The 15590-nt window shown below is 36.1% G+C and overlaps 1 protein-coding gene across 1 annotated transcript; it reads left to right on the top strand.

Annotated features, from left to right (window-relative positions):
• Nucleotides 1–4: 4 nt before the first annotated feature.
• Nucleotides 5–15478, top strand: TRMT44 (tRNA methyltransferase 44 homolog). The gene is made up of 11 exons (XM_068679822.1): nucleotides 5–398; nucleotides 2377–2494; nucleotides 3346–3565; nucleotides 4796–4864; nucleotides 7120–7227; nucleotides 7606–7677; nucleotides 10312–10418; nucleotides 11005–11188; nucleotides 12020–12407; nucleotides 13346–13462; nucleotides 15043–15478. Exons 1-11 carry the CDS (start codon nucleotides 5–7, stop codon nucleotides 15276–15278), a joined length of 2013 nt encoding a protein of 670 aa, XP_068535923.1. The 3' UTR covers nucleotides 15279–15478.
• Nucleotides 15479–15590: the final 112 nt, after the last annotated feature.

Raw genomic sequence — 15590 nt, 5'->3', positions numbered from 1 at the left:
GGCCATGGGGCCGGTGGGCACGGCGGCGGTGCGAGATGGCGGCGCCGCGCTGCCCGGCGGCTTCTGGGCGGCGGTGCGCGTCTGGCTGGAGAAGCCGCAGGTGGCCAACAGGCGGCTGTGCGGCGCCGCCATCGAGGCGGAGGGGACGGTGCTGCTCGGGGAAAGCGAGGGAGGGTCTCCCCGTCTCACCGCTGTGCCAGGAGGAGGGACAGACGAGGGACCGCAGGGGGCTGCGGAGCTGAGCCGGCTGTGGAGGGAGGTGAGCGGGCACCTGCCGCCCTCCCTCACGGCCCGGGGCCGGCCGGGCTCCGAGCTCCGCGCCGTGCTGAGGACGCTGCTGCCCCGGGCACGGCCCGCCGGGCCCCGTGCCCCTCCGACAAAGGAGCTGGTGGTACAAGGTGAGCCCCCAGCCCTGGGCACCCCCTCTGAGTAATTGGGGAGATTAGGGCCTGAGGGAGTGGGGAGAAAATGGCTCATCCCGTTTTCCTTAGGAAGGACTGTGCTTCATGTGGGGTCCTGTCAGAAGCTTCCCCCCACAGAAACACTGCTCGATGTGCAGAGCTAATGACAGCTTGCAAGGAGTGACTGTACCCTATAAATATGCTGAGTTCAGAAAATGCACAGACAGCTTTTGCATCAGCCTCGCCACTTCTAAACTGCTTGTGCCGGTTTGCATGCTGTTGGTTTTGCTTTAAAAAAAAAAAGGCATGAGTTGTTTTTTGTCAGGTACTTGCTGTGGTGGAACCACACTGCAGGAAGTCCTGCTAGGACTTAGAGTGGTCCTACTGTGTAAAATTCCTTCTGAGTACTGAGGAAGCCTTCCAAAAAAAGTCTATGTTTAGGTTTGTTTGTTTGTTTTCTTTTGATGTTGTAAGGTGATGTTCTGAGCTACACCTGGAAAAAACCTGTAAAATTTTCTTGTTAATAAGATTTTTAAAATCTGGAGCATTGAGAGGGGATTGGCTAAGGATAGGCTGAAAAAGCAAGACTTAATGTTTGCTCTATTGCGAATTATTCTTTTCTATCTCACACAAGAAATTTTGGTGTCCATAGATATTTTGGTTTCTTTGTCAAAGTAATATTTTCATAACTTGGAGATTTGCAGGTATCTGTTTTGATGTTAAGGGAAGGATCAGTTTCAAATAGGGAACTTATGTTATTTTAAAGAAATTCCCATGGATAAGCAATAGCTACGTGTTTGTTGTTTTTTGTTTTTTTTTTTTTTGCAACTAGTACGTAAATTAATAATACATACGTATCATGTGCCATATAGAATAGAGTAAATCCTTTTAGAGAAAATCTATAGGAAGGATATAGGGAGTAAATTAAGACAGTAAAAAATAGTAGCATTTGAATACTAGATTGTATGATACCACTTGTGTTTCATTACAGTCTCTTTTGTTTTTATTTGAAAGTTGTTTCAAAAGGATGTATTCTTTCCCTCTGTGTTTCCCTTTGTGGAGGAGTTAACTGATACATGCATGAGTAATGTTAGAAAATGTAACACATTAAAAGTTACAGGATATCTTCTTTAAATATCATAGAAGCACTGAAGAGCATGGCCAGCTGTTACTCTGCCCATCTCAACTTTTTCAAAATCGGTAGTGTTCGGAACTTAAGCATAAGTATTTTATTCCACAGGTGACAGATACTATGATTGGTAGGATCGCTGCTGAACATAACTTAAGATGTAACATATTACCTGTGCCTTTACCTAAAAACAGGTCTTCACAGGTAGTCTTTCAGAGTTACAGAATACTAATTTAGTGTTTGTATGTTGTTGTTATTTTTCATATAGCTACATCCAGGAAGTCTAATTGGGAAAGCTGGTGTTGCTAAAACTGAAGAGTAGTTATGCTTCATCATAATCACACAGTAGATCATACTGATCATATTTTCCATAGTATTCCATAATATTATAATGTCATGGAATTCTGCATTTGATAGTTTCTCTAATGTCAGGGTGAGCAGGTAAGTAAGTCTGCAATAAGTTGGAGTGTGCATCCCATAACTCCAGATTTGCTGTGTGGAATGGGAAAGCATCGTTTTTATACTAGAAAATCTCAATGTCTCTAGCTTTTCAGATATTTATAGATTGTGAATAGTCTTGCTGATTGGCCTTATACCTTTTGGGAAACAACATGCAGTGGAGTGCTATGAGTAGATCTGCTTCTCAGTGTGCCTGATGTCTGAAATTATTAAACTGTTTGAATTCCCAAAATTCAGCGTTGTGGTTCTTCCTTCATTGTCCTTGATCTTGCCTCATTAGTATGCATTTAATGTAGTAAGAAAAAAAGCTTTTTATTTTTTTTTGTGCTAGCCAGGATGGTTTGTACCATGTAATAATAATATATCACCATTTACATATCTTTTCAGATGTTTACAGTGGAATTGTGACCTTTCTGCCTTTGGAGGAAAACAAGGAAGGAAAATACCAGATTAAAAAGTGCAATACTTATGAAATTCAGCTTACGCACATAAAAGATGAAGAATGGTGAGTGAGTGGAAGGAAACCCTGAGTTATTTTAAGAATCACATCGTGGTTTAGCGTTGGTGTCCAGGTGATTTGGTTTTTATAACTTGTGTGATTAGCAAGTGGCATTACTGGTATGATCTCAGTGCATAGTGTTCAGTTAAAAACAATACGTAAAATACCAAAATCAACACAAAACAAATCTATTTCAACTTCAAATGTAATATATTGACTGTATGTGTATCCTCATCAGTAGGAGATAACTATGTCTGTGCTGGAAGTCAGGTTCTGTAGGTCTTAGTAAGGTTGAAAAATGAAAAGGAATTGCTCTTTGGAACCTGCCAGGCTTCAGTCATTAAAATGTGTGGACATCTTGGTCTTGAGCATGGAAGATGTAATTGTTCATGCTGACAGCTTACATAACTAACAAAATCTAAATAAATTTAGAGATCGGAAATAGTGAAATGTACCAACTGATGATATTTTGCTCTTAATTTTTGTTTGTTTTCATGAGGTACCCACTTGTTAGCATTTGGAATATTGTGGTAAATCAGGTTGTTTATTGTATGTGAGTCTTCGGTCATGTAGTAAATCTAGCATAGACTCTCATATGGTGTTTGAAATAGGAGATAATGAGCTGTCTAACAAAATCTAGGAAAGACTGTTTTATTATTCATTAACTTCACTTTTATTTTCCTTTTGTTTGTGCATTATGTGCTTACTTATTCCTCAGTGTACTCTTAGGCCTTTATTTGATCTTCTGATTTTTTTTTTTCCACTTTATTATATTTTTGTTTACTCTTGAGTTGGTGAGATGTGTGAATCCACTGTATGTCATCAAAGTTTTAATTTATTTATTTATTTATTTTAAGGTCTGTGTCTGTTGTTGCTCTGTCTTCAGAAGATTGGTTTTCAGATGGAATTACATACCCCAAACTAGCATGGCTTGGAAATGAACTTTTGCCCAAACTGGCTAAGTGGTCTGTGGAGCAAAAGCACAGTGAGTTTAGAAGTACACTCTCACTCATTTCTGTAGCAAAATACTGCAAGGTTTATCAAGACCTTAAAGAAAAATACAAGGAGATGGTAAAGGTAAGTTTGGCAATAAATGTAGTAATAACATGCTTTCCTGCCGTTGTTTTTTGTTGCTGTTATGTTTCCTGAAACTGCTTCTTCCAATTTTTTTTTAATAAAGGAATCAGTTTAATTAAAATGCATGCATTATAGTTTGTTGGATTGTTTTTTAGTCTTTTACTGCATATGTGGAGGAAAAAAATAGTTTTTATAGTATTTGGAAGAACTGAACTAGAAAATCTTGAACCAAATTCATACTAAATATCTGGTGGTGATAGACATGTTCCACAATGTTTGTCTTCAAAAAAAGAAGTAAGCAGTAGGTCAGTGGATGGAAATACTAAATTACCCACACAATAAAGCATAAATATAGTATGTCCTTGTAAAAAGCATCGAAGAGTTAGGAAGCAATGCTAGTTAAAAGTCTGTTGCTTTATTTACATTTTGATGCATTAGTATGCCTTTCTGAGTTGGAGCAGCAGTGTTTTAGTAGTGTCTTATCCTGGGGATTCCTAAAAATGACCTTAAATGCTGTATGATGTAATATCCTTATACACCAAACTCTAGAAACCAAAGAAGTTGATAAATGTTTTTGTAAAACATTATGGAAATGTTGAAAGGTTTCGCTGTTGATGCTTCTCCACTAATAAAAAGATAAGTGTAGCAGGAATGTTTGAATTGTGAGTAAGGTAATGGGTTCATTTTTTTAATTTTATTTTTTTTAGCTCTTCAGTAGTGTTTTGTACCATAGAATGTTTTAGTCTGTCTCCATTTTTCATTTAGAAAATAGGGATTACACTTTTTCTATCTTTCTCCTTCATATTTTGATTCTTCATGTTCCATTTTGCCAGGATAGTTCCTCATCTTTTGAAAATAAATTTATGAATACTGTAATTAATAATGCACTTAACAGGAAGAATAATATGAGAATTAGAATAAGCAAAAGAATACATGTTCTATTACAGACCGGGTGCAGCAGGTTACTTGCAAGATGTGCATATGGAGCTGTAATGTTCTTGGAAACTTTATTGACTGAAAGCAGACATTCTTTATACCAATGTACTTTTGTGTGACTCACAAAATCTTTGTTTACGTTTTTTGTGTGTATTTTTACTCGGTTCAAAATGTATTAAGTGTAGAAGTCTATTGAAGAAGATGAGTATCCAGGTAATTCTGAGCTCTCTTTGCAGTATTTTAAGATGACACAGAAAATAATAGTTTTTCTTTTATTTTCTTCTTCTCGTGAAGGTATGGCCTGAAGTAACAGATCCTGAGAAGTTTGTATATGAGGATGTTGCCATTGCTACTTACTTGCTGGTAAGTTTTAATTAGTGTTTTCGAACATAACTTGACCGAAAGTGGAATTCATGGCTCAAAGTGTATTCAAATTGAGCTTGTATTAGGATCTTCTTTGGTAGTAATCTCAATGGCATTTCAGGGATTTATATACAATAACTGATTACAAAAAATAAGCATTTTACTACAGAATCTGAAAAAAAAATAATGTGACAAAGCAAGGGGAAAAAAGAATTTATTTTTTTTATACCATGGCATACCACAAAAAATAAGCACAGTAACAAAATTAAAATTAGAGGAACATTAACACTTTTTTTGAAGACTTGCAGTCTTTTGTCATAGGACTCTTATGTCACACAGACAAGCTGTAGTTTTTTTTTGTTTTAAAGTGGTTAAAACAAAAGCGCTTACATACCAAAGATATAACGATTACTGTCTAGTTTGGAGATGAGAAGCTGTAGGCACATCAATATTTCGATTACTATCTAGAGTGCAGTAAGAGTATGTCTACCTAGAAGTATAATGCAGATACCTGTTGCATCTCCTCTAAGTCAGTATTTGTAAACAAGTTAACTCATTTACAGATCTCATTGAGGGCTATTTTAGTTTACTAGTTGTTTGTTTAAACTTAGAAACTCAGTTCCTTATCACATAAATTTTTTTAAAAATTGTTTGAGGAAGCCTGACTGCCATAGGCTGCTCTCAAAATCTTGAATATCATATTGATATGACGTTGGCTTATGGAAAGAGCGATATAGACTATATAATAGACTTTTATCATTTTTTCCCACCATGACAGTAGTAGCTGTTGAATGTTGAAAAATAGAAAATGAAGTCATGTACATGAGGAATTATAATAGTTGTAGCCCCAGGAAAATTCTCTAATGACACTGCTGAAGATGTTGTGCATACAAATTTGCAAGACAGTATTTGTTTACAGTCATAATGTTTTTTAGTTGAAGTAGCAGTAACTTTCCATAACTTATTAAAATGATGCAATAACTGGCTTGTATAAATTAAAGCTTAACATATTAATAATCTAACCTCACTGGGAAAAAAAAAAAAAAACAAACAGATATGAATAATTCATTATTTAGAAATAATGAGTGATAAAAGGTCCAGTGTTAAATTAATATGGATTTACAGTACTTAAATTGACATGATGAGAGGAGGGGTCATCTGACCCCTTCGTTATACTCTGCAGTCATGTAAACGCTGCCTACTGTCTAGACACATTACCAGTGAAGTACCTGTTCAGTTTGAATCATAAGAAACTCATCAAGGGATGGAGGATGGGTGTGATCTGAGTAGGAGGCAATTAGAGTTTTCTGGGTTACAGTCTGGAGAGTAGAAGTGCAATGATTGCTACATTTAAAAATGTAAACACAACCATGTAATCCTATGGTTTATCTGTAACTTCTTTGCCTAAACTGACAAAATAACAAGCAGCAATGTTACTAATTCTTGTGGTTAAATATGCTTGACAATTTCTGTTATTCATGGGAAAAATAAGAATTGAGAAGCTTCAGAGGACACACTCATTGAGCAAAAAAGAGTTTGAGAGGAATAAGAGGAGACTAATCTATATGCTGAGGACAAATATCCTATTATTAAGATTAGCAATTTCCAAATTGCATAACTATGTAGGAGTAACTCCTTAGGTACAGAGCAGGGTCTGGAACTGGACTAAGAGCTTTGGGGGATCCACTTCATCTGATTCAGAATTTGGGGCAGCTGATTCTTGCAAAGTAAATTACAATTTCTTGTCTAGTCTGTAGAAAGTTGCAGTTCATAGCCAATTGATTACAAGCAACATTTTATTTTTATCCCTGCACCCAATTCTTTCTTTTATACAGTGGATATAAAGGCTTCTGTAGTGTCACATGCAGAGATATTGTTGTTAATTTAGTTGCTGTTTCATCATGTTAATCTCTTGTGCCATTTGTTTCAGCAGCATATTTTTACATTTATGCTTTCCCTAGCCTAGCCAATATTAATTTCAACTTCAGGCACTCAGAAGTGAGTGGAGGATGCTTAGCACTTGGAAAATGCTTGATACTTTGAAACATAATCTTACTCCCTCCATTAGTTGTTTTAATATATTGTGTTTTTTTTTTTTCCTTCTCAAGTTGCTTTCTCTTTGAGTGCTGTGGCTGTCTTCTGTCACTTCTTCACTGTCTCCCAGCATTCTCCTTTCGTTTCAGACGTCTTATTACTGCTTTCTGACAGGGAAATTTGAGAGTATAACTCTAAAATGTTTTCTTTTCTTGTCCTAGATTCTCTGGGAAGAAGAGAGAAAAGAAAAAGGATTGGCCAAGAAACAGTCATTTGTAGATCTTGGATGTGGAAATGGTCTACTGGTTCATATTCTAAGCAGTGAAGGGGTAAATAGAGTGCATTTTAAAACAGACAAAAGATATCTTCATTTTTCTTGTTCTGCTTTCCTTTGGCAAGCAAATAGTCAAAATTCAGTTAATTCTTGTCATTAGAACAAGACTTTATTACTCAACTAATTATCAAAAAAAACAAGCAGAGCTTTAGAAAACTTCTAATTATTATTAATAGGGAAATAGAAGAATAGAAGGGAAAACAAGGGATTAGGGGTAATCAATTTATGCCTGAAATGATGAAACTGTTTCGTTATGTGTCCAAATTCTAGTGTGACTGAAGTGGTGTATGTTAGTATGTACATTTAGTCAGCTTGTCTGAGAATTTCTACTGCAATTGGTACTTACAAATGATACTTTGTTCAAATATTTCAGCACTCTGGTAGAGGAATTGATGTGAGGAGAAGAAAAATATGGGACATGTATGGACCAGAAACTCATTTAGAGGTATTAAGCAAATGTATGTCAATCTCATTCATTTTGTAACTTTATTCATTTGTTCATTGCTTCAGGCTGTATTGATGCAAATGTAATTAAAAACACTGGGTTATTGACAATTGTCTAAAGCAATGTGTGGGTTTGGTATGCTGCCACTCATATGTCCTAAAAGGTTATAAAGTAAGCTGTAGAGGGGATTAATAGAGCAATGCTATATCATATGCTTGCTTATTTGCAATTTACTTAGTTTTTCAGCTGAGAGCACTAGCATGATTTCTTACTGCTTGTGCAGACATGCACATTATGAAGCAATCCTTGATTTTACTGGAAGTTCAATAGTGAGCAGCTTTATTTGCACTTTCTGTACATCACAAAAGATGTTGGTTTCCAAAGTTGTGGGTAGTTTATTCATGAATTAATAACAGAATCACTCTCAAAGTGATTCTGATCTTATAGTGCTCTGTATTGTTTCGGAACAAAATTGTTGAAACTCAAAGGAGCCAATTCATCTGCTTTTCTGACCTTGTGGTAAGCCATTGCAATAACAGCCTTCCAAAAAAATGGACAGAAAAATGAGTCTGAAAGAGGGATTGTATTTCAAGTTCTCCATTCTTGTTTTTATGAGGACAGGAACAATCTGAGCACAGGCACATATGCTTCAACTCTAGCTGGTTTTCGTTTGATGCTTGTTTAAGTGTGGCAGTGATGAACAGTTGCCCTTTGGAGGTGAAGTGTTCCTGGTTTCTTGTTCTCTAGACTCTGGAGTTTCTCACCTTATTCCCTCAAAAATTGTCAGCTTCCAATACACTAAAATACTTTTCTGTCCATAGCTATTCTCTAGTAGGTTTGGTTAAATGTCAGTTCAACAAATCTTTAAATGCTAACAACTTTACATCAAGAAAAGAGCAGCAGCTTTCATGGTTGGGAGGTGGAGCAGTCATGTTGTACAGCCTTTGCTTTGCTTTGGTTTGATATTAATTTAAAGCATGAGTTGCAACATGGATATTGGCATTTGTGACATTCAGTGTATATGCTAATGATATAAATGAATGTAAGAGGTGGTACTTTAGATCACCAAACTACTGTCAGATATAGCAAAAACAAATGTGATTATGGGTTACTGTCAAAATGTGGAGTATAACACTGATAATTCATGCTATGCCTAAACTAAATAATGAAAACTGAAATATAATGGAAGAGTAATTTGCTTAACCATAAGAAAACACTTACAGAACAGTTGTTTTAACATATGCCAACCTTTCAAAAAGGAAATTTGTTAAGTATGTTATCTGGAAATTATATACATAACTAAAAATTGAGAGGGATTTGGTACTTCAAGTAGGTGATTATATACCATATTGATACTTAAAGCACCTAAAGCAATGCTTTCTGAAGAGGACAATTGGGATGGAATAGAGATAGCCTGAGATTGCTGAAATTCACTGTTAGCTTTTTTGAATTCCTGTACAGATACTATTATACATGTGTGTGTGAATTTGGCGTATGTTCTATATTTAAAATGAGAGTAAAGGCATCATTTTCAGAATTGTTATTAAAGTTATTTGGAAATTTGAATCTGAAACAGGATTGTTTATTCTTCAAATCTGTCCAGTAATAATTGTGAGATTTGTACATGTTTTTAGAGAAGAACATATTCTTCCATAGTATAAGGAACTTCAAGTATTTTCTTTGCTGAACTTATTTTCTAGGTAGGAACATACTGAGTGTTTGGCAAAGATGAATGTTAAAAGCACTCTGGAACTTTTAAAATTTAGCCTGTATGAGCTGTTCATGCTGTTTGTTTGATGTTTTTTGTTTCTTGTGTGTTTTGTTTTTTAAAGAATAACAGAATAGGGTATTCTTAAGATTAATAACTATCTGTGAGTCTGTATTGTTGTGGCAAGACTCATATGCTGTCTCCTTATTCCATATGTAATGAAATAACGCAAGCAAAATGCTATCATAAAGGCTGCCAATGAAGCCTTCTTTCTCTGACGTATTGCTTTCCTATTTCTACTCCTGATATTGCATGTGTCATAGGGTAGCTCTGATACAACTTGGATGAGAATGCTCTGGCAAGGTACGCAAGAAGAAAAGTGTTGGGCTGAATTAGGTTGATTATAAACAAATGGTAAGGTTGAAAGGTGGTGTTCTGTGTACTTGGATTTATGTACTTGGATAATGTAGGAAATGTCTGTGAAAGGAGAGAAGATAGTAGGGAAGCTGTGTTCTGATTCATTGCTGTGTGAGACAGGGACATAACAAATGAAATGAGTCTCTGAAAAACCGGGCCCAGAAATACATGTGATAGGAGAATGGCAAGAAATCATAATCGATCTATAAGATTTGTTAACATATATTTAGGATGTCAGATACCTTCATCAGACTTGTCATTCCTCTCTTTGTCTGACCAATATGTTGTGGGCTGTTGCTAAATTAATTCTTTGTAGCTATAAAAAAAAATACTGCCTGGCGAAACTTCAAACTGAGAAAAATATTGACGGCTTCTGTGGGTTCTCATTCACCTTGTATTTTTCCTGTTGTAGGATTTTATATTGTTGTTCAGTGCTTTATTGGCAAATAAATCTAAAGAAACCTATAATAAATCTTACTTCAATTTTTTTTATTTTATTTTTTTTTCAGGAATTATCTATCATGCCAGGTGATAGTCATCTCTTTCCAGATACTGATTGGCTGATAGGAAACCATTCAGATGAATTAACGCCATGGATACCTGTAATCGCAGCCAGGTACTTGGTGGTGGTGGGGAAGCAGGAGGAAAGGAATAAAAGCATAATTACCTGTACGTGTTCGGTGAAAACTGCTGCTTTTGCAGCCACATCAGGGGTTCTTGCAAGTTTTGCTTCTTGTGATGCCAATCGATTATTTTTACAAAATGTTTTTTTGCTGCAGAGAAGCCCAGAAATAGTATTTATTTTCTTATGGAATTCAGTACAGCATTTTGCTTTTGAAGTTCAAACAGAATTTTGTATTTATTCTTTAGACATGAATCTAGTTTAAAAAAAAATACTGTTAGTCCTGCCTTTCTTTGAACTGTTCTGCTTATCACAACCAGCTGCAATAGTTTGATACCTTGATTTAGTCCTGCAGACTCTTGTTGGTACAGTAGTTTGGTATAGCAAATACTTCATGAAACAGTGACTTTGAATATACTAATAAATTTTCTGAAGGAGGAACGTATAAATAGTACTTCATGAAGCTCTGTCACCTTCATAAAAATTTCCATCATTGCCTGTGTCTGGGCTATTTCTTAAATTTATGTGTGTTATCTGAAATAACTTTCCATTCAGCAGTTATCCTTTATCCTTCCCATAGGTCTTCCTATTCTTGTAGCTACTTTGTGCTGCCATGTTGCTTCTTCGATTTTCATGGAAAATACAGTCGAAAACAAAGCAAGAAGACTCAGTACAGAGAATATCTTGATTTTGTTGCTGAAGTGGGATCTGTATGTGGTTTTCATGTGGAAGAAGACTGCCTTAGAATTCCATCAACAAAAAGGGTAATTTTGGACTCAGTAGGGCTTTTATCTTTATTTTTAAAGGTATTGTCTGAAGCGAGGCTTGTTTAAAAAAAAAAAAAAAAAAACACAAAACTTTTTGCTCAGGCAGCTGGTGATAGGACACAGAATAACAGAATGGCTGAGGTTGGAAGAGACCTCTGAAGATTATCTAGTCCAACCCCCCTGCAGTGTAGGATGAAGGGGGAATGGTTTTAAACTAAAAGAGGGGACTTGAGATGTTAGGAGGAAATTCTTCACTCAGAGGGTAGTGAGGTACTGGAACAGGCAGCCAAGAGAAGCTGTGGATGTCCCATCCCTGGAGGTGTTCAAGGCCAGTTTGTATGGGGCGTTGAGAAATCTGATCTACTGGGTGACGTCCCTGCCCATTGCAAGCGGATTGGAACTAGGTGATCTTTAAGGTCCCTTCCAACCCAAGCAGATTCTGTGACATTTCTTCGTTATTGTTTTGTAAGATTGAAGCATAGTTGCATCGCTTTAGATAATATGCTTTGAAGATAGATTACTCAAGAAACCCGTGAGTATTTTTAATCTGCTATAGTAAAGTTAACATCCTAGGTTACAATCCTCAATACCAGAAAGAGTGAAAAGATTTATGGTTATTTATTATACTTGTCTTTAAGATGAAAAACTTTAACGCTGTCTTTCTGCCTTTGTTTTTCCATCACCCTATGTTGGTTAATTGTATTTAACTTTGCTGTTTAGAAGCCTGCGTAAAACATGTGCTGTCTGGCTGGGGGGCTGTATCTAAGTATGGGACTCTGTTTAAATATTATGATACAAAGAGTGATTTACCTATTTCTGCTAAGATAGGTGTGCCTTATTGGAAAAAACAGGACCTATCCATCTACAGAATGTGCTTTGATTGACAATCAGATAACATGGTATATTCATAATCGTCAGACTTGTCCTGTGGTTGCATGTGACAGAGGAGTTGGATGTAATCATAAAGATTGCTCTGATGTATGCAAAGAAGCAGGCTCAGGACTTCCTGGAAATGAATTGGAATCTTCTGGTAGAATTTGGATGCCTGGATTTCAACCCAGAGAAAAAGTAGAGCAAATCAGAAATTGTGCTGCCCTCCCTCGAGATTTTGTAGATGATGTGGTTCTGAATGTGGCAAATTTGCTATTAAATACAGTCCCCCAAAAATCATGTTCTAATACTCACGGTGGAAATATGAATACCTGGAATCAAGGAGGTGAGATTGTCTTTCTGGCAACACTTTCTGTTACCTTTTACCTTTGCTGGTGGAGGGTGTTTTTTCCAATGAATTTACATGTTTTTAAATTTAGTAAGTGACATAGACTTTAGGAAATACCATGAACTGAAAAAAAAACAAACAACTTTGATTGCTACTATACAATGTTTTATTGCACTCTGGGGTGCAAATAAGTCGCATAAGTGTATTTTGAAACTCATGTCTTTGCTTGTTTTTCTTTTACTCTACACTTGAGTACTGTGGCAGAATCAACTTAAACAGAACTTCTCCCTGTTTCACAAAACATCTCTGCATCTAAGCTGGGGAGGATCTAAGTTTATTTTTGGATAGTGATATAATAACTAGCTATAGCTCTTGTAGAAGTGCTTTGAAGTGCCATTTAATTACAACATGATTAGGGATTTTTAGTTGGCTTAGCATTAGAATGAAAAGGAATAGAAGTTGCAGCCTACTTTATAGGCACTCAGTAAGTTTCATTTTCCTGCACCCATATTTATACTCACTGTAGTTTGTTATATGCTACAGGATATGCTATCGTATATGCAGTTATATGCTACTGTTAGGAAGAAAATGACTCATTCTCCTTCACTACATGCATGTAAACTTTCTATTACGTGCATGTAAACAGTGCTTAGTACAATGAGGATTACTGCAAAAAAAAAAAAAAAGCAGTGAAAGAAAAAATGTCTTACCGTGGAAATTCTGACTTGAGACCTGTAGAATGAAAACTGCCATTTTACAGACAATATACATATAAAATATACAATTATTGTTTTTGATATTGGGAACACAAAGTTGTTACAGTACTTGTGTATAATTCATAGATTCTGTTCATAATTGTTAATTTATACAAAAGTTAGGGTTTTCAAGGATTTTAGATATACACATCTTTATAGCGACACTATTATTTATTACAGAAAGCCTTTCCTTGAGAGAAGTAGCAGAACATTTAAATAAAGAGACTTTAAGGAGGCTGAAGAGTGAATATGGAGGCTTACAGACACTGCTCAAGAACAATCATCAAGTATTCGAAGGTAAGGAGTAGATAGGCATTATTTGTTTGGCTTTGCTTTTAAACTTAACTAAAAAGTTACTATTCCAGTCTGGAAAACTGAGTATTCTTTGTGCCCCTTCATTGCTGCAAGGTATAGTTAATAAAACTTCCTTTTGAATAAGACTGGTACGGTAATCTGCAGCAAAGAACTTTTCTAGATCAATTTTGTCTGAAAAGACAAACCTTCAGTTAAAGTGGCTGGTCTAGTACTGTTGTTTGACTAGGGAGATTTTATTTTTTCTTTTCTTGTAATGTATTGATGATTTAGGGGGCAGTCAAATGCAGAGAAAGTTTGCTAAAGCATTTAATCCGGACCTGGCCTGGCCTTACCAAGCCCTGTAGTATAAATGGTGACGACAAAATCAAACTAGCCTTGCTGTAACTGTGAAGCTTGATGTATTTATATAGTCTGTAGTAGTATGGCTCAAAGGGCTCAGTAACACAATTTTGTGGCTGGCTTGATTTGTTTATAGCTGTGATGGTAGTGGGTTATTTGCTTTTTTTTTCCTTCTCTCCCCTCTTGTAATGTGGTATGGGGGGGGTGTTTGTGTGTTTATTTTTTTCCCGTGTTTGTTTTTAATTTGTCATGGATGTTATCTGCATGTTACCTCTGAAGAAAGACTAAGATTAAGGCCACATCTTTCACAGTATCTTGCATCGCATGGAAAGTGCCTGGGACTTCAAGACCAATTTTTGATTGTTTTCTTCAGTAGTCCGTCATTGTAACAAGGGACTTCTGCTAGTGTATGTTGTGGAGGGACCTTGCTCATGCCAAAGAGAACACAGGAAAATATGTGTAGAGCTCTTAATCTCATCACAAACAGATGCATGCATTCACACAAAAAAATATGAGACTAAGTGATCTATGAGCCGTAATAATCTAATGAGATCTACTGGTCTGCTTATTTTAAGTCTGAGAGAGATTTTAAAGCACTGAACCCACTTCTGGATTGGCTTTGTGTGAGTTTAGAGCTATTTGTGCATCACAAGGAAACTTGGAAGGATAAATTCATCCAGGCTTGAATGTGTGATACTAAACTTTCGCTGGACTCTTTTTTGAACAGTGATTATCAGAATTAATCAGACTTAAACTATTTTTTTGCTGGTAATTACAGTTTGAACATAGAGTAATAAAGTGTTGAACAAGGGAGGGATTATAGTTCTTAAAGATCAAACTTTTTTCAGAACTTGCAATCTAAATTCTGAGGATTTTGGTATAAGTTATCTTACCTGATATATTTTTTAAAAAAACACACCTCTATGAATCCTCTCCTCTATGAGGACGATACATAGGTGCCTCAAACTATTCAGCACGATGGTAAAACATCTCCCAGGGAAATTGATCAATTTTTCTTTAGACCACCTCTGTCCATCTCTATATTACTTCATTTTGTTGTGCACATCTTTCTGTTTCTTTACAAATGGTACATTTGGTTTTGCCTGAGTGATCCATTTGTAGAAAATATATGTTATTTGCTGACTGTCACTATGCATTTTTTCCAGTATGATTCCCATGGCTGTCTATTAACAGCTGCATTTTTGTTTGTTTTTAAATCTTAGTTCTAAATGGGAGAGTTCATATTCGTGACTGGAGAAAAGAGAAGCCATCAAGGAAAACTAAGCCTGAAGTAAAACGATGCCTTTCAGCTGAAGCATATAAAACACGTCTCTGTTGGTTTTTCATTCATCATCCTAATGGTTGTGCTTTGCCTTCTGAATCTTGCCCATATGCTCATGGGACTGAGGAGCTAAGACAGTCTAAGACTATTAAAAAGAAAAAACATACACAGTGTTAAAAATCTGCCACTTATTTTGAAGTTCGTGTGTATAACTGAATTTGACTGACTTTGGGGGGCCACTTAGTGCATGAAGACCTGTAAAGTTTTTTTTGTTTTCTCATTCCTATGTATCTTGTTTTCTAGTTGGTTTACAAGTTCTCCTGTATTTTAATTCTTTTATTATTGACATGGAAAGGTTGTAGTAAAATATATACATACTTCTGGGTTTTGTTTGTTTTCTGTAAAAGAATGGCTTGTCTGATATGCATTTGTGTAAATACAAAAGTTTACATTCTTCACCATCCTTGATCCCATCAAATGTACATGATA

This window comes from Anas acuta, chromosome 4 (assembly GCF_963932015.1).
Source record: "Anas acuta chromosome 4, bAnaAcu1.1, whole genome shotgun sequence".
In the NCBI taxonomy this organism is placed as follows: Eukaryota; Metazoa; Chordata; class Aves; order Anseriformes; family Anatidae; genus Anas; species Anas acuta.
This window is presented reverse-complemented; position numbering and strand designations above follow the sequence as displayed.